At 37.4% G+C, this 24,575-nt stretch overlaps 1 protein-coding gene across 1 annotated transcript; it reads left to right on the forward strand.

Moving 5' to 3' along the window:
- The first annotated feature begins 5,517 nt into the window (after positions 1-5,517).
- Positions 5,518-24,360, forward strand: scn4ba (sodium channel, voltage-gated, type IV, beta a). Its single transcript, XM_082503176.1, has 5 exons — positions 5,518-6,272; positions 13,832-13,995; positions 16,436-16,655; positions 16,887-17,016; positions 18,310-24,360. Exons 1-5 carry the CDS (start codon positions 6,179-6,181, stop codon positions 18,401-18,403), a joined length of 702 nt encoding a protein of 233 aa, XP_082359302.1. The 5' UTR covers positions 5,518-6,178; the 3' UTR covers positions 18,404-24,360.
- The last annotated feature ends 215 nt before the right edge of the window (positions 24,361-24,575 follow it).

A 24,575-nucleotide genomic window follows, 5' to 3' on the forward strand; every position in this document is an offset into this window, starting at 1 on the left:
TTTATCATTAGCAAAAATTGGCTAATTCTATTCAAGGCTACCACTAGCACAATAACATGAGTAGCATAAATTTGGCTAATAGCTAACCTAATTTTATATATATTTATTGTTTTTCAATTTATTGTTTTCTGTGTATTAATAAAGAAAACACTTTGTGAAATTTTATACTAACAAAGGTATTTGTTTCTTTTCTTCCCACATTGCAAAGCTAGGACATCACAACAAAGTGATTGGTCAGGTGCAATGTTGATCTTGGAACATTATTATGACAATGCAGGATCAACACCAAGATGGGGAAGCGCATTATGCATTATCAAAAATGTTGTGTGATTACAGGAACAAGTAAAAATCAATATAGCACCAGTTGTCACAAGCATGATAACATAACTCTCGCTTTATGCTGCAGTCTATTTAGAGTCCTGGCATCGCCTCATGTCTTTGCACTGAGTGGAAAACAAAGTCACCAAAGAAAACTGGCAAGGATTCAGACCTCCATGCAATTGCCACAGTAGGAACCCCTTTTTCAGAGTCAAAGCTAACCTGTGCTATCAAATCCTTCATCCATTAACACCGCTAACAGCTGTAACCATGTTGCGACTTATAGCATCCCATCATTCACCTCTGTCTTTGACAGTATTGCGCAGCATATTTTCTTTTACTACTATGCTATGCCACCAAGTGAGTATCTTTCAACTGTTCCAAGGATCTGTTCTTTACACTATGATAGCTCAAGTACACATTATATGAGCAGTAATTAGTCTCAAAGCTAGAAAGCCAAGCTGTACTCTGATCTCATCCAAGAGGAAAAGTTGGAGCTGCTCCACTGAGAATGAATCAGAGGTGACTTTGTTAATGAAGATTAAAGGATGCATTCAGTGTCTTTACTACAACGCAGACAAGAAGCAAACCTACATCAAACCATGCACAGATTGTTTTGATCTATCTTAGACCCAGAAGGCAGTTTCAGTAATACTTCGATTTTGAAATAATGTTTTCAGCTCTGGAAGAGCTTTCATAATGACAACAGTGCAACAAATCTGACACTTCAACTACAAAGGTGATACAGAAATGTCAGATTAAAAACCATGGTCGAGAAACCAAAAGCACAAGTCTACAGAGAAACAGCTAATAACAGCTGTGTGTAGTTTGACAAACATTCCTATCATGTATAATAGGAGATTTAAATGTTCTTGTGAAGTTAATCACACAACATGTGGGACATATAAACCCAAACAAAAATAAAAACTTAAAGACAACAAAATGATGAGTTTAAAGGGTCTGGCTACAGTGCTACTGCACAAAACCTATTTCTGCAAACAGTTTTTATACTTAAACCTTTTAGACACCAAGCTACCATCTTGTTAAAGAGTACTGAGCCAATTATACACAACTTGATATCTGACTTTTAACAATGAGACAATATAATACTGCACAATAAACCTCCAAAACTAATTTTCAGCAAGAGGCCAGCTGAGGTTCATAAAATATCGGCTTTGCCATCTGGTACTTAACATCTCTAACTTTACTGGTAGGTGTGTGAGTGTGCGAATCAAAATGGACAGCACATTTGCTCTTAACTTTTAGACATGACTCACCTTTTGATGAATGCGGATCCGCACCGACAGACAGATGGATGGATAGACATATAAATAACGGGAGCACAAACTGCAGGAACAACACAAATTTGAAAAAGAAAGCAAAGACAATGAAAGACAAAAAGTCAAGCATGCAGCAACATCTGAAAAGGGCGACAAAGAGAATGGGTGCTGGAGAAGCAGAGACAGATTGACCTGCTCAGGTAAAGAAAAGGAGGAAGGACAGATGAAAAGGAGAGGTGGAGAGAGGCCCACACCTTGTCTTCCTCCACTCAGATGCGTTGTGAAATCTGCTCACTCACCGGCTGGTGCAGAGAGAGAGAGAGGGGGGTGGGGGGCGGGGTTGTGGGGGGGTCGAAGTATGGGATGAGATGAAGGTTAACCAGAGAGGTGAAAGTGGTGGGTGGCTGGGTGGATGGCTATGAGAGGATGGAGGTATGGAAATAGAAAAAAGGAGAGGGAAGGGACTAAGAGCTCAGTGTTTCTCTGTAGCTGTATTCAGAGCAGTATGGCACCACTGCAGCATTTCACTGGCTTGGCCGTCCCAGAAACAGATCCTCCACTCCCTCCCTCTCTCCGCCTCTCATCTCACCTCCCTCCTTTGCCTCCTGTCATCTCTCCTCCCCTAGCTCCTGTCATCCCCCCACCTGCTCCCCTGACCGCTCATCCCTTCTTTCCTCCTGTACCCATCCTGTCTTTCCTTTCCTTTAACTTCTCTTCCGCTGACCCACATCCTCCACTCCTGATCCTAAATGTTCTCTTCTTCTCTCTTTAGTGCAACATCCTCTCTTGCTTTGCCTTCCTTCTTTACACACATCCAAGGTCACCCTGTCCAGTGGCAGGTGTGTGAGCATGTGCTCACATGTGACTGTGTGGCAGTGTGCATATGCAAAGATGGATGTGTTGATTTATCACTGTATATGTGTATGCATCTCATTCTGCCTCTTTTGCCGTGTGCATATATCATGGATTTACTAAGAATTCATCTACATATTTGCCTACACATACCTTGCTGTGTAAAGGCAGAGGATGTCTCTCACTATGTATCAGTGCAACCCACACATACTCGAACTTGGAAATGACATTAAATTCCAAACGATGTATCATCTGACAACATGTGGGTGTGTGCAAGCTGGGGAGGTCAAGGATCCATCGCGTCTCTTTGGATAGTTCTGAAAAAAAGGAGAAAAAACAGGAAATAAAATCTCGAAAGTGGTAAGGAGCATGCATAATACACATCATCAGTGTTTTATTTATGTTTATTCATCTTTTATTTTTTTCTTGGGTCAAACATCAAATGTGTTTGCATTTTTTGTTTGTTTGTTTTTTATAAGACTGAATGGTGTAATTAACACCAATGATCATTATCATTGTGTGATAATTAAATATTAATCTGTGAAAATGTGTCAGACTCTAGAAAATGGAATTCTTTAATGTAGTGAAGATAAAATCATGTATCAGCAGACTTTATAGTGTTTTTGCTTACATTTAAATGTGCAGAATGTTGCCTTCCTCAACCTTATATCAGTTTTCCCGAGCAATAACAACAATTTAAATAATCAAAATCAAAGTAAAGAAGAACAAATACACAGACATTTGAAGATGTTCTTAAACATGTCAACATGTTGTGGTGTTTTGTCTGTGGATATTCACTTGCAGCCAAAGAGTACAGTGGGCGGGATGAGTCTGTTATGACTGTAGCTTATTTTGTGTATGACTAATCTGATTCATTTATAATTTTCTTCAGGATGTTAGATGTGATTGTGGGGTACACAAGGAGTGCTAGCAATTTACAGATGACGAACAGTTCCATTTGCAAGGCTGCAGTGCCGCAAAAAAGTAGTCTCGCTCTTTCAGCTTAATGTTATGATGGCAGGTAAAGGCCAGTAGACTTGACATGAGGCAGAGGCAAAATTTGTTGCTTGCTTACGTTTTACTTACATCACTAAGTGAAATGGGAAATTATACTGGGTGTAGAAATTGTTATGAGAAATGGCCCTGTGTGGCTCTGACGTTAGTGACAATATTATTAATGTGTTTGTTGATTGGTAGGGAAGACATGAATCTTGTGAATGAGGCCAGGCTGTACATTTCAACTACAACTTGTCGCAGTGGTCCTTCGCTGAGTTGGGTTGAAGGCCAGGCTTAGATTATTGAAAGGTATGCTATGGTCAGGTAATGCCTTGGTGCATCCATGTTTTGTAACATGGTGTTAAGAAGACCCTTTATACATTGCAAGCAAACAATCAGGCATAAAAACAATCCTATGATAGGCTCCACCCTTTCTGTAGTTGACTGTCAGTATTGCTACACTCAAATAAAGTCCAATAACACCACAATTCAATTAGAGGGAATTAGAATAAATATTTTTATTAAACCATGACATTAACACATTTAACCACAATACACACTCAAAATTATGCAAAGTCATTTTCTGCAACACTTTATTTAACAGAATTCTTTTACATTTTAACACACATATTTACTCACTTTGCTCACCTGAATATTTTTTTATATCAATAGGTAGTTTGTTCCAAACTTTTATGGCAAACAAAAGAAAACAAAATCACAAACTCGAAGGTTAAAACTTTATTTTGCAATGTTATGATCGCCTATTTTTTACAGATGAGACACCACTTTGCATCACTCTGTTTGAGTCAGAACACATGATGTGTCGCACATGAACAAGTATCAAATAGCCTAGTATGTTCATTAATCAACTGTGATAAATCAAATATACATATAAAATATTGCAAGTTTTAAACTATTTGATTTACTAACTAATTTACTGTTAAATCTCCAAAAATATATATTTCTTGTTGCATAAAGAAAAGCTAATTAATTAATAAACATTATACAAATGTATGTCAGATACAGATTTTTGTCTTCCGTAATAATAAAACTATGAAAGCTAAAGTGCAGTAAATGAAGGCTTCTTTTTTGGAAACAGCTGTATTGGTTGAACTTTAATGAGGAGGCCTGCAGATATAAGTGATATGTCAAGCAAATCTAAAGGAGACACAGGTCACACACATATGGAAGCGCTGCATAATTATTGTATGCCCATAAACCTATTTTTGTTTGACATTTTAAATGGGTCCATTTTGCACAAAGATCATGTTCTCACTTCTTTCTGGCATTTTGCACGCAAGTATCTGGGGGGTCCTTCTGAACTTTTCTAGCCAAAGCCACCATCAGTAAGCTTGGTGGAGTTTTGTCTTTGTCAGGCAACAAACAGGCAATATGGGTTTTGTCCAAATTTGTACGAGAAAAAGTCTTGTTCAAATTGAAGATCTTGCTTAGGAACCATTCCAATAGATCACCTAAAACTTTGAATCAAATTCTTGAGATGATCTAAAAATCGAAAAAAGTGCTAATACCAAAAGCTTGTCAGTCGTTGTTGCTATCTTCAAGTGAATTGCTACCATGTGAACTGTGGACACTATGCTCGCACATACTGATTTTATTGGGGGATAAAAACCTGAAAACTCTTTACAAAAAATTCCACTGTAGTGATATTTTGATGACAAACTCAACACTGCTGCTGTGAAACTCAAGTATAGGGAAGAGAGCCACTGGAAGCAAAATGCGATTGCCAACACAGATATAAAGTTGAACCATGAAATGAGAGAAGCAAGAAAGTGGAGACATGAGCAAATGATGTAGTGAAGTATGTGGTATGGGTGAAACACCCACCCCGTGACTGACTCGGAGACCTTCTTGAGCAAAGGCTGACTCAGCCGTTCTGTGCTGGGCGCATGTGTGTGTGTGCATCTATGTGGCAGCAGACATCACCCAGTACCCCTCACCCCCACTCGCTATCCCCTCCTTCTCTCGCTCGCTCTCTCTTCACCTCTACCTCTGCAGTACCTCATTTCTCCCTGTGCCGGCACGGGAAACACGCATACTTTCTGCTTTTCTGCCTGCTGGCTCTCCTCCAGCATCCTTCTGTGCCTCTTGTGTGTTCTCCTCCCCCTCCAGCCTATGTCTCCCCCCCACCCATGGGGTTTGTTGGCCAGCCTGGTTACCTGACTATTCCTGCTGCTGTTAAAGGAGTGGAGCGGTCTGACACAACGCTGCTACCCTGGTGCCGCTCTGCCTCGCTACTCCTCTATGCCTTTCGCCTCACACTCTGCTTTGCTGGATAATTACCACTGTGTCTGCCAGAGACAGCGACAGAGGACAGGAGAGGAGGGAGGCAAAGAAACAGAGAGGCTGCACTCTTTGTTCAACTGCTGCATTCTTCAGTCTTTCCTTTCCTCTGCTTCCCCGGGCTGCAGGAGAGCAGTGCAAGGAACAACTTGATGTGAGAAAGCTCCCTAAAGGAATTTTATCCTTCTCTCTTTTGCGCTTCCTCATTCTGTTCATTACTGGGACAGAGTGCAGAGGAGGAGAGAAGAGGGAGGGACTGAGAGCAAGACTCTGCCTTCAGCTGCACAGCTCAGTGTCCCACCTTGGTCCAGAGGCACATAAGTCAAACACTCACAGTGACTGGCAGACAAGGAGACAGACTGACAGAGACACACATTGTATACATATAGACAGGCAGAGAAGAACAGAGACAGACAGGTGGCGTAGGTGTCATGGCGTCAGTGGACAGCACTGGTTCAAGTGTCTCTGGTCGACTGAGATCAGGGGATCTACTTCACGCTGGTCTGGCAGTTGCACTGCTGCTTGGTGAGTTACACTTATCTCTGTACCTTTAAGTGCCATGTCATTCCACTCTTTTCAAACATGTCTCTGGATGGGGCTATCCCTTTAATTGCCTATACATTTTAACTTGTTTCTGTGCCCTTTAGACCTTCTTCATTTGCTCCTTTTGCTCGCTTTTTCTTATTTATTATGTCTGAGTGGGTGGTACAGCCCTCTTACAGTAAATCAATACCTTTTTTTGGTTATTCTATATCTGCTATATCTACATCTGCTGCTCTGTCGCATCTGCTTCAGCGCTCATGTTTAATCATTATCTTTCCATACCCAAACACTACAATGTATGGTGCTGTCACAGGTGATGTTTAATTGTTAAACAATCAGGCCAACAATACAAACCTTTGACTTAGATCAGTTTCATGTTGTAGGGTTGCTGCTGGACTGTTTGAGTAACTGACACTTCGCACTTTGAAATTCTACTTTAAACATAGCCTTCATATAGGAGAAACTAAAACAAATAATTAACTTTTGGTTTTCAAAGTAAAGAAAAACAAGCTATAGTTTATCTACATGCATGCCTGTGTGAACATAGCATTACTGGTAATGACGTAGTGGTGCAGTGATGATCTGTGCTTTTGCTCGTACCCTCCCTGATTTTGTTGTAGTGCCCAATAGTGCCCCCACATCCAAAAATCCCCCCCTGGCTCTCAGTTGTTTGGAAAGTTGAGCACCATTGAGTTTTATGAAAGAAAAATGGGACTAGTATGTGTCCAGTATTGCAATATTAGTGTCGTCTTTAGATAACCGACAAGTAAGATTAGAATGCATCTTATCTTTCCGCTTTTTAAAATGTGTTTTAGATAAAAAAACAAAAAAAACAAACAGCACTTTGTTGTTTCAATTTTGTTTTGTTTTATTTTTTGGCAAATATTTGGGCTTTTTATGTTTTCCAACCAAACATCAGGGGTAAATATTAAAACAAATAACTTTAGTTCAATAACACATGTAATTTTGCATTTTGGTAAAGTTATTGACTAAATTATTCAAGAGTCCATGAGTCCAGGTTAGCGGCAGCACCAAGACCAAATCATCACTTGTCCCAGTAGGGTCAAATTTGGTCATAGCATATCACATACTGAAAACATGCAAACACACTTCTGACTAGCTAACACAATGCAACATTAGTTCACTTTAAAGGGATTAAACAATAGTTTAGTTCTTTTGAATAGATATGATAAATATATGTACCAGAAACTTTTAACAAAATATTCATTTAAGAAAGAGGAACAAATACAGGCAATATACACACTTCATTTACATCATAGTTCGCATACACAAAAAATAGTTGTAAAGCACAATTTTACAATTATTCATCTTATACATCTTATTCATATTCATTTGTTTCTTGTTGTATTTCATTGTCAGTACACATATTTCCAAATGAAATTGTTGAGTGTTGTGGAAAGTCATACTGCACCAAATAACACTTTCTTAGTAAAATATTTTCCCAAAAATCTTGCTAAAACAGCATTGATCTGGTTGTTTTGTCTAAATTACCAGCTAAGTTCAGTGGAATTTCTCTGAAATCATTTTCTCATAAGTACATATTCTCAGACTGAATCCCACTGTCCCAGCAGACATTAGATACACCAACAGATAAGTACAGGCAAGGCTAACACAAATAAGAAAGAAGCATAAACTGTATAACAAATTATATTTTTTATCAGCAAATTCTTAAAGGATAGCCACAGCATTATAGAGCATTAACAGTCTGACTCAAGTGGTGGTGCGAGATTGGTTTACATTAAGTACCTGTAAATTTAAATAAAATAAGTTCAAATATCTTTTAACCCATAAGAGCCCGACCCATTTCCACACTCAGGAAAATTATGGGAGCAGTAAAACAGCAACATCAAGTTCAATCAACAAAATAGATTATATAAGAGGTGTCACCGTAGGTTCTTAAACATTAAAATATGTAACTCAATATCCCCAAAATACCTTCATTTTCACAAATGAATAGATTATAACTTAAATTTTAACTTAACATCATGACTCAACAACAGCCCGACAGTCCATATTCCAAGTTAGAAGAACACTTAAATTTCAATTCAAGGTCTACACTTATGAATAAATACTTTCATTTGACTATATCCTCCTGAGAACTGAGGAAAGAATCTTCCCATTGAACTATTTTTGGGATTTCCTTCCTCTTTGGAGCTAAAAGAGAGCACCGAAATGCACAAGATATCAATGGAAAGCCCAGGATGTCCTCTATTTAGTACATTAGGACTTATTATGATAGCTCAAATAAGTCACAAGATAGAGACCAAAAACAAATGTCCATTACAATGGACATAAATGGATGGGCTGGTTCTCTGGAGGATATTCTCACCTCTATTTAAGAGATCCGGTTCATCTGTTATGAAAATGTCCACCTTAAATGCATTTTATCATTGTTAACATCTTATATATTCAGGATATGGTTATTTATCTAAATTGTGTCTGTATTGGAATGCTCAACTGTTTCTCTTATGTAATCAAGTAATACCTAAATCAAGTAATGTGCAAAGTATTACAGCAATATGTCACAACAAAACCTTTTGGCAACAGAGAATGAAGAGAATGAAGGCAGTGAAGCAAAGGTCCCAATAAAAGTCAGGTGTGAAATTAAGGAAAAATGTTTAACAGTAGGTTGTTCTCATTAACATCTCCGGATCTATATGAAAGTGTCATTCAGTATTAACAGACAGAAGCTGTTATTGCAGCAGGACCACAGACAAAACTTGGAATAATGACTTTTTTGCAGAATAAAGACAATCTTCAGATATCTGTAACTTTTCAGCATGGAAGATGCAAAAGGTTGGAACAACTGTCATGCCAACTACTTTCATTTTTTCCATTTTCATTCACGCAAAATTATTCATCATCCTTTTTTGTGACGAATAAACAAAAGATACAGTAAAAAGCAAAATGATAGAGTGATCATGGAGTAACATAGTAATCATGTTAACATTTCTCCAGTACTGTGCCTGAAAATGCAGTTACTGCAGCATTGTTTGTATGAATATCACATTGCATATATTACCTGAAGTGAAAAACTGAAACTATCTTGTCCCACAATACCAGCAGCTCTGCCTATTAAGTAACTCAGCTGCTGGTGTAATTCTTTGCCCATTCACCTTGAAAAGGACATCTCACATGCCTCACCTCTCTCATATCCATTCCCCTGTTCTTTCCTTGTGACCCCTTTCCATCACTTCCTACACATTGTAACTCCTGCATTACCTACGCTTCCTTGTTCATAGTACCCCCCTCTCCCACATTTCCCATCACTTCCCTGTATATATTGCAGAATAGTGTCCTCAGTCAGTTCTCTATGGGTTCTCTTAGAAATACATTAACTTTTCAATTACTGGCCTACTTAAAAAAAGAAGAAGAAAAAAAACAGTCACCTTGACAGTCAGGCAAGGACACACACACACATACATGCACACAGACACATATGCACATACATGCACACACTCAGTTGCTTTTCAGACCTTCAGTATTACTGATATGTACACAAACACTTAAAGTAAGTGCATATATACAGTTCACATACATGCACATGCACACACATACACAGACACACACGTCACATAAAAAGATAACAGTGCATACATTACATAAGTGAATTGTACACTACTTCAGGATGTGAATCTGTGGGCGGTTTCAGGACAAACTGTTTAGACAAAAAAAGAGGATAGTGAAGAGAAAAGTGATGTACAAAACCATGATAGTAGAGAGCAGTAAAGCCAAGGAGGTGTCAAGTTTATTTCTAAGCATGAGGAGGGGGCACCATATAATCCATTTGGAAACGTTTTTGGAAATGGATAACATCTTTTTTTTTCTCCACTAGAGCATTTTGTTTCACAGACTATTCATTGAAAATGTGCAACTAATTACTGATAGAGATAAATGTTTGTTTTCATTGTTGCAATTACCAAAGAGTTTAAAAGATAGTTCAATGTTCAAAACCTCTAAGCCTCTTAAAGTAGAAAATACAAACACACACACACACACACACACACACACACACACACACACACACACACAAACACAACCCCGTTGAGCTATTTTACTGAGGACCTTCATTGACATAATGCTTTCCCTAGCCCCTTACCCTAACCCTAACCATTAAAAATGAATGCCTAACCCAAACCCTTACCCTAAACCTAATCATAACCTAATTGTAAAACTGACACTAAAACCACATTTTGAGCCTCAAAATTACCTTTAAATGCCTTCAAATTTGTGAGGACCGGGTTGTGTGTCCTCACAAGTGACTGTTGGTTCTCACTAGTATAATAGAATGCAGATTTCGGTCCTCACAAAGATAGCTAGACAGGAACACACACATATGTTTCCATGTTCTTATTTAGGGATTGTCTCCCCCAGGAGCAACTTCTGAAAGCAACTAAGACAGAAAGATTGAGGGATAAAAGGAGTGAAAGCAGAATTGTCCAGACTGTCCAGTGCTATAAAAAAGTAAGTCAGGCTATTAAAACAGAGCAAAAGTGGAATCAGAAAACAAACAAGTTCAAAACTAAAAATGCTTGAGCTGAAAGTGGATGAGTCAGCATAACTGAAGAGTTAAATACCAGGTGTTACAAAAAAAATCAAGAAGAGCGGGTAGGACAAAAGCATATAGATGACCAAAAAAGCAAAGCCAAACAAACTGATGCTTCCTTGATGTATAAATATTTATTTGTAAGGTAGTGCACATATTTATTATAACCAATATGTGACTTGCAGAAGGAACTCTTTTAGTTAATTTCATCTGAAAAAATAAATAAATAAATAAAATACAGACAGAGGTTTGTGTCTGTGAAGGTTCTCAGTCATCCAGGTCATCGTAGTCAAAGGAGCTTGCAAAGAAAAGCGTCTGGACTTCTTTAAGTTGCTTGAAGACGTTTCACCACTCATCCGAGAAGCTTCTTCAGTTCTAAGGTCAAATGGGGGAGAGTCCCAGATATAAACCTAGTGGGAGTAACCCCCCACAGAGGGACAAAAGGACCCCCTGATGATCCTCTAATCGCCTGAGCCAAGGTGTGAAACTGGGTGTGGGTCCCAATCAGCCAGAGTTTCGGGTGTGTTCATTGTGAAACCTGGCCCCACTTTATCATGCGAATTCCTGAGGTCAGATGCCCCAGGATGTGAGTGGGCGTTAAGGCGTCTGGGAAGGGATCTCAAAACTGGATTATAGATGGCAGAGAGTTGGTGTCGTAAACCCCCGCCTCTGTTCAAAGATGGTCGCTCACAGTGGACATAGATGACATAGATGGCTTCTTTCACTCCTCTTTCACTCACTCCTCTTTGGTTTGAAAGAGGAGTGAAAGAAGCCATCTATGTCCACTGTGAGCGACCATCTTTGAACAGAGGCGGGGGTTTATGACACCAACTCTCTGCCATCTATAATCCAGTTTTGAGATCCCTTCCCAGACGCCTTAACGCCCACTCACATCCTGGGCCATCTGACCTCAGGAATTCGCATGATAAGGTGGGGCCAGGTTTCACAATGAACACACCCGAAACTCTGGCTGATTGGGACCCACACCCAGTTTCACACCTTGGCTCAGGCGATTAGAGGATCATCAGGGGGTCCTTTTGTCCCTCTGTGGGGGGAAACTCCCACTAGGTTTATATCTGGGACTCTCCACCATTTGACCTTAGAACTGAAGAAGCTTCTCGGATGAGAGGTGAAACGTCTTCAAGCAACTTAAAGAAGTCCAGGCGCTTTTCTTTGCAAGCTCTTTTGACCACAGACAGAGGTTTATTTTTGTCTATGTATTTGCACTACTGGAACCCAATACTCTTCAGTGGGAGTTCCACCCACACTTACAATCCCTTGCTTGTATCATTAACCCTAAACGCTTACTTCAGCAATATCTTTCTTTTTATTTATATCATTTTACAAAAGCAGCTGATAAAAAAACAGAAAGAATGACAATTCAAATACTGAGTGTTTTTCCCAGTACGAATTAAAAGTTTCAGCTCCAGTAAGTCTTACTTGAAACAATCTTCTTACAACACTATTACTTTTTTTCTGAAAAAGTTTTATTAGTTCTAGCCATACACAGCAAATCACCATTAATATACTTAACTCATTCACTGCCAGCCATTGGCAGTGAATGAGTTAAACCCATTGACTCATACACTGCAATTGACGGCTATAGACGTCAATGGCAGTGAATGAGTTAATATAATACAAAATAAGTTGTGCTGTCTGTTGAATGAGTTCTATCCAAGTAACTTTTTCTATGTATATTAAGAAAAGGTTATTTCACATTAATTGTATTTTTTTGTTTCATTAACCAGCCCCAGTGCCAGTGTTGTGATGGTAACAATACAGCTGAAAAACAACTTTGTATCAATATTTCTGCTGTTGAATTTTTTTCCTCCAAATCACATTAATACATTTTCTGATTTCTTTAACATTTGAATTGAAAAATGGTAAATGACAATGTGTGCCTAGAACACGTGATTTCAAGTAGTAAAATGATTTCATCCATATCCAGTAATATGAGGACTCAAGTGTTTGAGATTCTTGTGCTAACGCAGATTTATTCAAAGCATTCCAGAGCAGGTGATGCAAAATTCTTTTAAGCAAGTATACATACATGTCTATGTCTATGTGTCCTCAGCAGAGGCATACATGTACTCTAACCTTGTCTGTACCTTGTCCAAGTGAAATGTGATCCTGAGCAGGTCAATGGGGAAGAGAGTATTTATAAATAGACCCCAAGTGTGTGAGAGAGAAACCAGAGCAACAATCTGAGAATTACACCAGCTGTCATTGCAAAACCCACATAACATGCCTGGCCATGTGAATTTAAGTCGCATGACTCTTATACTCTATTCATAAATTGGATTGGTTGGGTCTTGAAAAAATCAAAGGTTTTGATTGCTTAATTAGTTTGACCTGATGAACTAGAGAACAAATCTTTTCTCTTTAGAAATGGTACCAAAATTCTATGTTTCTTTTTTTTTTTTTTTTACATATTTTTTTTTAACATTAAGACCAATAGAAGAGAGAGGTTTTACATAGAGGACATCATACAGTATAAATGTCATTTGGTAAAATTGTCAGTTGCTTCTGCAAAGTTGCATTTAGAACCTAACCTAATTTTTCAAAGCCTAAAGTTCGCCATAAAGTCCATAAAGTACACAAAAAAAGTAATCAGGGAGCATGTGGTCATTTTTTCCCCTGTGACAGCAATTTTAAATATATTAGGTTTAGACTCCATATTAAGATTTTTATTCACAATTTAATTTTAAAAGAAGAGAGACAGAATAGTGTTGCCTACTTGGCCACATTCTACTTTTACTTAAGTTATATCATAATGAATTCATACATAATTAAGTCTCAATAAACTGATGCCACAACAAATATTGCAAATATCAAACAAACACAAAACTCTGTACTATCTTTTACTTTTTTATTTTCATTTTGCCTTATATAATTGTGTTTTTATTGCTTTTCAAAAACCGTTTTCTATCCTTTTCTAAAAACGTTTTAACTTTTCCTTTCTCCCTTGGTTTAGGCGTATGGACTGTTGGTGGACTGGAAGTTTCCACAGGTAAAGTGTCTTCAATCGAAGCAATGAATGGCTCCACGGTTTTGTTGCCCTGCACTTACTCTTCATGTTTTGGCATCGAAAATCTCTACTTCAACTGGCAATATAATGACAATGGAACTCTCATAAAGGTACGTGCACACAACCACAACACCAACAGGGATACAAAAAAGCATAAAAATAGTGATTCCTGACATTTTCATATGTTTCGTGTCTCATCGCATAAACAGTCAGTGAGTGTATGCTGTTGTATTTCTGAAGGCATGGGGATACAGTTTTGTTCATAAGTATTTTGATGAACAGATAGTTCTTGTAATTTTGCCTTTGTTAACTATCACATGTGATTGGTTTTTTTTTTTTTAGTACAGCCTGTATTAACTGTTTAGGAAATGCAGCCATTTTTTAATACACAGGATCTGCTTGTATTATTTGAAAAGCCTCTGTAGGTTATGACAGCCTGAAGTCTAAAATTCACGAACATCACCAAATGCTGTGTTTCCTCCCTTGAGATGCCAGGCCTTTACTGCAGTCACCTTCAGCTGCTGCTTGTTTGTGGGTCTCTCTGCCTAGAGGTCTGCCTTCCGCAGTGTTGGAAAGGTTACTTTTAAAATGTATTCCACTACAAATTACAGAATACATGCCCCAAAATGTAGTTTTTAACGTATTCCGTTAAGCTACTCAGTGTGAGTAACATATTCTGAATACTTTGGATTACTTAATATATTGTCGTGTTTTTTTACAACTACGTGAATGTACTATTGCTGTGTGATTTATTACTATTACTGAAGGCTTCCTGCCACCAAAATCACATTGTTAGCTTGCGTTAGCTGAGGTTAGTTCATAGACTGCTTTCAGAATTGCACATGATTATTTGCAGCTCGCAGGTTGTTAATGTTTAAGCAGGTCTAACAATCTGCAGTCTATGAACTAACTTAGGCTAACGCCAGCTAACAATGTTAGTTCGGTGGCGAGTAGCATCCAGTAATAGTAACAAATCACTCAGCAATAGTACATCAGAGATACTGAAGTGGCACATAACCCAGGTAGCTACCACAACTAAAACAAGGTAGCTGCAGTAGGCTAACATTCATTGTTAAAAAAGAACTTATTTCCAGATGTTTGTTTAGGTTGGAGTCTTTTGACGCTGCGAGCAGCTTGGTTGCTGGCAAACAGTGTTTGCATGGCATGGTCAAATTCACCCATCCCTTTCTTCTTTAAATATGAAGTGGTGTCGGAATTTCAAAGTAAGAAATCCATTCCTGCTCGTACTCTGCTGGCTCTGTTGTGCTGTCGCTGGGTCCATTGTGTAACTGACACCACCAATGTTAATGGGACGCTTACATTGGAGCCTCTTATTTCGTGTCTTGTTTGGGTTTCTGGCTATGTGTGGAGTTACCAAAATTGGAGAGGTGATAGCCTAAGAAAAGACCGTTGTGTAATCCAGTTATTTCAACAAAGTAACTATATTCTAATTATCACCGTTTTAAACGGTAACTGCAAGGGAATACAGTTGCTCATATTTTGTATTTTAAATACGTAACACCAGTTCATGTATTCCGTTACTCCCCAACACTGGACTTCTAAACTCTACTGAAAAGAATGCTCTGGTGGAAAGCATGTTCTGATATCATGTGACTCACTTGGTCATTTAATTAAATCCTGTTTCTTTGTCTTGAGAGGCTCTTTGGTTGCTTGTGCAGTATACATTGGGTGATTAACGATTTGCACTTTGTGCTGCCCAATAAATTTTTCAACATTTGTCAGGATCTGAGGAGCAATTGTAGCCCTGTACATTTCAGAATTCATCCAGCCACTGACAGCAGTCACGTGATCCGTAAACACAAGTGAATGAGTTCTGTTGCAAACCATACATACCTATGCCATTATATTGGCTTCACCACGCTTCAGATCATTATTTTTTCTTTTTTTTTTCTATCTTTAACCATTGGTTTGCATCTTGTTGTAAATGCTCTGTATTTCCATTAATCAAGACATCTGTTGATTGTAGACTTTGACAATGATGTAGCTACCTCCACAGTGTTGCTGACTTTGTTAGAAGTTGTGAAGGAACTTTTTTCTTGACCAAAGAAAGAATTCTATGATCATTCACTTCACAGGTGTCTCCACAGGTTTCCCTGGCCTTTAAGTCTTGCTGAGCTGCCCGGTTCATTCCATCTTTTGATCAATGTGCCAAATAGCTGATTTGGCCACGTTTTTTTTTTTTTTTAGCTTGATTATGGCATAACTACATGTTCTTTCAGACAGCTACCAAATGCAAGTTCAAGTCCAGATCACAATTTCCTTAATATTTAAGAAAGTGTCAAGGGACCCTTTACCTGGCCATAAAACTGCTTGTCAATTATTTTTGAGTCTCTAAAAATGGGGAACTATATATAAAAATGCCCAAACAGGTAATAAAACACTTTTGTTAAACCCCTTGAATTAAAGTCTTTGGTTTTCAGTGTGATGTGGTGGTGTACAAAGGCAAAATTACAACACAGTGTGTCATCATCCCAATGCTGTGTAGCTGACACCCAATACTGTGTATCTAAGGAAATATCTTGTGTGTAGTTATGTGAAGCGTTGATCCCTATGGAGGGTGTGGAGCCGAAGGTCCGTGTGTCCCATGAGCGTGTTGAGTTTGTCGGCTCCTCAAAGAGTAACAACATTTCGATCTTGCTATGGAATATCACCTTTGAAGATGAAGGAGAGTACATCTGTTTTGCCAGGAATCCAAAAGAGAAGAACCGCAACCACAGTGCTATCTTCACTCTTATAGTGGTGGATCAAAGTATGTAAAAGTTGCACAAACACCTGGCATACAAAAATAGAGCTTTATCTGACTTGCTGACTGAAAGTGTTTATAAAGTACATATACAAGTACATATATGCTACTAGCATCTAGTTTCAATCTTGTTAGAGCTCTAAGTCAGTTTTTACATACTCTGTATACTTGTTTGTCCTCACAAAGTCACTCTCTCTCTCTCTCTCTCTCTCTCTCTTTCTCTCTCTACCTTTTCAGTGAAGGAAGTTGACAACACTTTGACAATCATTATTGTCTCAGCGTTGGGTGGAGTCATAGGCTTAGTTATCATTGTCATGGTGATAAAGGCTGTTGTTGTTCACTTCCTGCAGAAGGATGATGAGAAAAAGTGAGTAGATCATTGACTATCTTATAAGGACATTTAGAACAAATCAACAATACTGATTATAGATAATCTTTTTATCATATATATTTGGGTCAGCTACAGTCAAACAGCCAAAAACTGTGTATTGCTGGCAAAAAGAAATTTGGTCTATTATATGCTAGTTTTATAACTGTTTCTACAAATTTAACATCTTGTGAAATAGGGTGTAAACATTTGTGAAGTTTTCACCATTAATGAAAAAAAATTCCAGCTTTTAAGGAACCATTGAATTTTTTTTCCTGATATGGTTTTTATTCATATATTTTTATTCATATACATATGTTACAAGTCCTATGATGTCATTGACTTTTGCAGATACTATAGCCTGCAACACGCAGCTCAAAACGAAATGTACAGAAGTTATGAATAATTAAGTGTGGTGAAGTACTGTTTATATTTCCTGTTTAATCACACAAGTAATGCACTGTTACGGCAACACAATTTTTCAGACAAGACATACTGACATGAAGAATAAGTCAAGTGATCTTTATACATACATGTCGTAAATAATATTTTTATGTACTACAAATATTTTTAAAATGTGCAAGTCTTATTTGATTTCTAAAAAGTATAACAAAAAGTTTGAATGTTGGAAATAAAAATGAAAGAAATTGCTTGTCATACTCCAGTTTGCAAAAGAAGTAGAATTATTAGCTTTCTGTTATCTTTTTTATTGACATAAAAAGTGCATCTAGCAGTGAAAATCTGATATTAGAGGAAATTCAAATGTGTTACATCATAATTTCAAGAGTATTTGCTTTCATATAACAAATGAACAATTTATATTCGATGAATACAACTAAAATCATTGTAACCTTTATCACTAGGTCTAATGTCATATCATCAACACCAGTTCATATAAAACTACATTATTTACTGAAAAATAATTTTGTGTCACAAAGATTTACCCTGTTGTTTGACTGTGGCTGACCCAGGCACTCATTTAGCCATGTTAATAGATTTTTTTGTATTTTTCTAATTAAAATATCTGATGTAATCAGTAATGGTTTTATGCTGACAATATAGGTCAAATTGTCTCAGAACAAAGTGGGCAATTATTATGAATCTGTTATATTATATAATAACGAAATAATGTCACCCATATTCTATGTTTCCAAAACAAAATTATTATTTGAAGCTCATTGGGTTAAGTTTTTTTAAAACCCCTGCAATTTATATGGCACATGGCCCTTATCGCTTGTATTTGTCTCCTTTTATAGGTGTTCAATATAACCTTTGTTTCTCTTATCTCTACAGTAAAGAGTGCCTAGTGAGCTCCTCAGGGAATGACAACACAGAAAATGGTCTTTCAGGAGCCAAAACTGAAAACAAAGGGACACCAAAGGCTTGAACAAAATGTTAAGTATGCCTACATGTTTGTATATATGTTAGACAAATGTACACACTCAGCGAAAAATCAATTATCTTACTAGCGGCTAACAAAAACAACTTGTAAAAATGTCTATTTTAAATCATGCTTGAGATTTGGGAAGTGTGAAGTGTGCATAGGCCTGGATCTCTCTCACTTACCATGGTAGCCCATTTGTTCCACTGTACAGCTTCTGCTCCACTTTCTTCACATTGCAATCTCCAATTTATGCAGTTGATGTGTTATTTTTTTCTATGTACTTTCTTACTATCTAATAACATTCACACTACGTTAAAGCAAAAACGCATCACAAGGCCGAAATCTTTTTTATACACCCAATGTCAGTATTCAGTTTCCAGTCCAAAACATGCTTTACAGTATCAGCTGAGAAGCTACAATATGTTGGATTCTTAGTCTGGAACTCTACAACTCCAAGTGAAACTTGGACTTAGATATACTCAACCAGTGGGAACAAATATCTTTGATGCCATGTTGAACTGCCATAATGAAAAACTGCCAGGATGTCAGTCGAAGAACAGCACAACACTGCTCAAATTCTTTCCCTTAGCTCTCAAATGATATAAACGCACCTGGATGAAAATAAGCCAGGTGGTAACTGACTAGAAGTTTGGTTATAAAGAAAAGATAAAATTTTTTAGTCCCAATCACATAAATTGTTTATAAATAAAATAGGAAGTTTTACATTTTAAACACTGACTGTAAAATTTGTATTTTGCCATTTTAAACACTGGGCGCTGTTTTACTGATTAACTGTGTTTGAAAGGTAACGAGTAAATCCCAACTGTTTCCAAAGGATCTTTCTGACATTAACCTCTGAAATGCCAATTTTCATGTGACTTCTGGGTTCAGATTAGACACACTGCTGGTTTGTTTGGGCCAAAGATTTTCTGTGAAATGCTGGTTAGCAGGGACTAACAAATGGGCTTACCTTAGGTGAATAAAAGATCCAGTTCTGCACAGGTTTTATTGTTTTGCTTTAGATAAACACAGGTGCCTGTTCTGCTTCTGCTCCCTTGGCTGGTGAGAAGAACTTACATAAAAAAAAGAAGAACCCTAACCACCATCAAAGACAATCCCCAGACCCAGCTCCCTATTGAAAGGAATGAACTTAATCATGCTGCTTCTGACTAATAACCAATGCATTTTGAGCATGTGCACATTTTATATAGCTTCGTATAAGATTATATATTACACCATAATACAGGAACATTTCTGTGTGTCTCTGTTTGGTCCCCTCCACGCTGGCCAGAACTGCGGGAAGCTCTGTCAATGCTCATCTCAACACTGCTGCAACTGTTTAACACCTTTTTAGCCACGTCAGGGTTATTGAAAAATAACTTTTAGAATATTGGCCGACAGGTTTACTGTAGAAAAATTAATAAATGAAAGAAAGTTTACACTTATTGAAAAAGTGAGAACATTTCAGCAGCTCTGTTTAAGTGAAAGAATTGAAAAGCCCTGCCAGAGGAGTTTGAGAAGCTGCTTGATGGCTTATTAGCCGGATATCCTTATAAGCACATGCAGCTCAAAATGCTAATTTCCAAATTTACATGTGGATTCAATGAAATACATATAACTCAAAGGAAACTTGCCAAACCCATCAAGAATATACAAGTCCAGTAATATAGCCTTGGTAGTGCAGGTAGCATTGTCTTGGGGCAGCTCACTGCAAAAGAATGTAAAGACTGTTGGGCAGTCAAATATTGCCCAAAATGTATGTTTTCATTCAGTACAAAAAATATATCAAAGAAATATTAATATTATTCTGAATTGAATGTGTGTGAATGCCCCTCAAGGGCAGTCATAAGTGCTTGTTGGTCAGCTACATTATTTTGTGTACATCTACAACTGGCCAAAACTGAGCATGTTATAGAGTTTAAACTGATAAAATTACTTCTTGACTGTATTTAAAACCCTGACCATTGAAGATTTTAAACTTTTTGTTCAGACTTCACAAACAGCCCCAGTGTTGATCTTAGCTGTTTAAAAGGGACGTCGGTTGATGTTGCTGAGAGTAAATTGAGCAATTTTAAATTAAAAAATGTTTAAGTAAATGCTTAAATGTGCACAATATAAACACCAGTACATATTTCTTTCAAGAAACGCCGAATTGGAAAATGTAACAAAATCTTCATAAATTCACATTTCTGTTTCATTCTTTCATAAGTCAACAAGGATCGGTTTACTGCTAAAATGCCCCTGGGAAATTAGAACCACCTCTCTTTGTAGTTTGTAGTCACAGTCACTTTGACGTCCTTTCTATGAGGACCGCAGACATGCTCTGCATAAATAGTTTGAACAGCTGAAAGCTACATACATACATTACACGCTACTACACAAATACCCACATAGGAGGATTCATTTTGATACCAGAAAACAGCTCACTGGCCTTGCCTGCAAACAATACAGCACTTTATCAGTGTTAAAGTGGTTTTGTTACAATGGCAAATCACGGAAGTGGCCTCACAGTTGCCATTCTTTTATACTATATGTTAAGAGAATTAACAAAAACTCAACATTCTCACTTTGTGTTTGTCATTTTGACCGAGTACCTGACAGCCGCACTGTGTCAAATGGTTTTAACTTCGAGTACATGTTCACTTACTGGAACAGAGCTCTATGACAAGCTTTTATTTTATTTTTCTATTTGTTCACGTCTGTCAGCCTGCTCCTCTCTAATACTGGAGTGCATTTCCCTTGCCTTCAATGGAAGCAATAAGACAGATATCAGATTATGCAATAACCTGTTATAAGGCACTTTAAAGATGTGTCTGGACTGGCTGGCAATTCTGTCCAAGGCACTGATCATTGTACCAATATATGTATCCACACCACAGAAATGTATCTCAGCTGAGTTTAAGTATGGTGATTAGGATCATATATCTACAGCAGATGGTTTTGTCTGCATTGGATCAATCTATATTAGGTCCCATTTACACTTGGCTCAAAATTCCTTGAGCAGATGAAAGCTGTATCAGGAAAAGCTTGAACCCAGGCCCGCATTATAACACATGTCTAACATATTACCCCATTTGTACTTTGCTATTTCATAAAAGTTGTATCTAGATGGAATAATAACACAGTGGTGGCCCTGGGAGTTCAGGGTGCTGCAGCTGCAGTTTCTGTTTTCGCTGTGGATTATTTCTTTGTTAGTTTGTTGTTGTTTTTGTATTTATTACTTTGTCAAAGTGTTGAAGATGTGTCTCAGTATGCTTTTATTTACATTTTTTCAATGTATGTTTTACTCAGAGCTCTCAGGGCTACTGTACTAATGGGCTAAAAACACCCTAATTGACACTGCCAACTGACAAATATGAAATGCCCTACAAGATAACCAATGCGCTGCCCCCTTACAGGAATACAATATATTTTTCTGTGTGTAATATAAAAGCAGCCATCGTTGCAATCACAGAAAACATCATAACTGACCTATTACAAATGTTCTTGCTTTGGAGTCCTAATTATAAGATTTGATGTTATGTACTGAGTAGTTGTTTGGTTGCACTTATGTGTTTGAGGGATGCATTTAATTACCATTGGAAGGAAAGGTGTAGAATATGACCTCAATTGACTCACGCAATCAGGTTTCATACAATATATAAAGTACAACGCCTATGCCCAAGAAGCACAAGTGTTTATTTTATTATACATTACTAAATAGTGTAAGTATACGCTGAGTATAAATGGGATCAAGAGTGAAATGTGATCAACCTTAACAGTACAATGTTAGAAGTGAATATATCCTGGTGAACCTGTAAAAATGTGAATGACGTGGATGTAAGGCATCACACACTGTCTAAGAGTTATGGGACCCCTCTGTAAAGAGGGTATATACATCCAAAGTCTTCCTGTTAGGGAAAAGCAATATTGTGGAGTTAATGTGTCCGTTAGTGTACTTTTCATAACCCTGACACTCAAAATACAGTATAGGTGGATTCACATAATACATAACTCAAACCTCACTATTTGTGTTTACGGATTTTATTCTTAATTTAAAGAAGAAAAACAAATGATAATAAAATACTTAAAAAACAACAAGCAGCAAATTAGGCATATGTATCTGAGCGGGTTATAAGAGGTATGTACTGTTTTAATAACAACCATAACTGATGTGATAAAATATGTATATGTGATGGGGAGAGGAGAGCTGTTTTAATGCATAAAGCAGGTCTGGTTTTGGTACAGTTGCCTTTATAATCGTAAGACATTGTACTAAGCATTGAATGCATTATTATTATTATTGTTATGTTTGTTTGTTTGTTTTTTCATCTTTGGTGTTCTGATCTGTCCTGTCTTCCTCCAAGAAACACCTATACCGAACCTCTTGTGACTCTTGAAGTTAGCCAACAGCTTGCAGTGATTGCTGCAGTACTGAGTGTGCACGGTACAGTGTACAATGCTCCTCTGCAGTGGTGCAATACAGCACGCCAAATACAGTATGACTGCCACCCAGTGGTAAATGCCCCTGTAGTACAAGCCATGGTACTACTAGTGTGCATTGTCGAATTTCCCAGAGGAACCCACCCGAGGGATTAATAAAGTTCTATCTTATCTTATCTTATCTTATTTTGATTTGGACTATGAGGATTGCACATTATCAAACCATTGCCACAATTTTCAGAGTTACAGCAGTTCAAAGATGTATGATTACGCATCATGTTGCAATTGTTTCTCCTGCTTTATATAGTGCTAGTAGTCTAATGGGGAGGTGTGATGTATAAGTTTACACAAAAAAATTAGGAAAAAAATACATTGAACAATAAACCACGTATGAACAGTGGTTGTTCATCAGACTACTACTGGTGAGCATAAAATGGTTATAGACAGCATTCGTACTGCTGTAATATTATTCACTAGGTAACACAGTATTGTGAATTCTCATTGACTAGTATGATTTTTTAGAGTTAGTATTGCTCTTACTGCCAGAGCGGGTGAAACTCATACTGCCAATCCAAGAGTCTCATGTCTGCTGTTGTTACAACACGATTATAATGACACGCAATCTATTAACTACGGTAACACTACTAAAACATGATGTTGCATTACTGTCTACTGCTGTATAAAATGCATATGAAAGCTAATCTGTATATGATGATGCTCTATACTACTTCTGTATTTCTAGCAGCTGAAACTCACACTGCCAAGCCAAGAGTCTAATGTCTGCCTCCCACATTCCACACCAGAGCTGCAACTACTAGTCAGTTACTTAGTCAAGAAAAGGAATTGACAACTATTTTAAGGACATAGTTTGTAAGTCATCTTTCAAGTAAAAAGTGCCCACATTTTTATAGCATTGCGTTCTCAACATTTTCTGGGTTTTCCCCTCTTACACATTATAGGAAAGATTAATATAGTTCAGAAAAAATGGAATTTTTTGTCTTTTTTGATAATTTGAAGTTAACATTAGTGGTAAAAATACTAAACTATGATTCATATTGTGATTTAAACAAATAACTAACGTTTGACAGACAAAGACATCGAGAATTTCTTTTAGGTTTCATTTATAAGCACTGACCTCTCCACATGCTGTTACTGCAGTCCTGCATTTTAGAGTATTCTATCAATATTTTACATATTCTGGGGCTGCAAAACATAAATCTATCCCAAAAAAATGATTTTACAAGGTCATATCTAGAGCAAGCTAAGGCCACTGATAGCATACAAATTATAGCAATTGATAGAAAGTCGTACTGTTGCAGCAAATTCTTATGTTTTGTTTACATTACTGTAGTCTGTTCAACATAAACACACAAGCAAAATACATCTGCAAACACATTTCTTCTGGATCAACCTTCCTGTGAATATTCAGCTGTCTGTCTGTATTTGTGTCCACGTTGTTCATGCTCCCTTCATGACTATGCACTTCAAACTTTTCAATTATTAGCAAAGTACATCCTGAAAATAAAATGTTGATTGAATTTCCCAGAGTGCTGTTTTCTTTCTCTGTGTTTATTCAGCTCTGAAATCAGTTGATTTAGGATAGGTTAGATCTGCTCTTTGTCTGTGTAGTTGTTATACTGGTGGTCAATATATTAGTGCAAAACAAAAGCTATACAGCCACTAGCATAACAGAACATCTATATGATTTATACTATATTGTACTAGTTAATATTTTCATCCTAAGGAAATAAAC

Source organism: Aulonocara stuartgranti (genome assembly GCF_965226115.1).
Source record: "Aulonocara stuartgranti genome assembly, chromosome: 14".
Classification (NCBI taxonomy): domain Eukaryota; kingdom Metazoa; phylum Chordata; class Actinopteri; order Cichliformes; family Cichlidae; genus Aulonocara; species Aulonocara stuartgranti.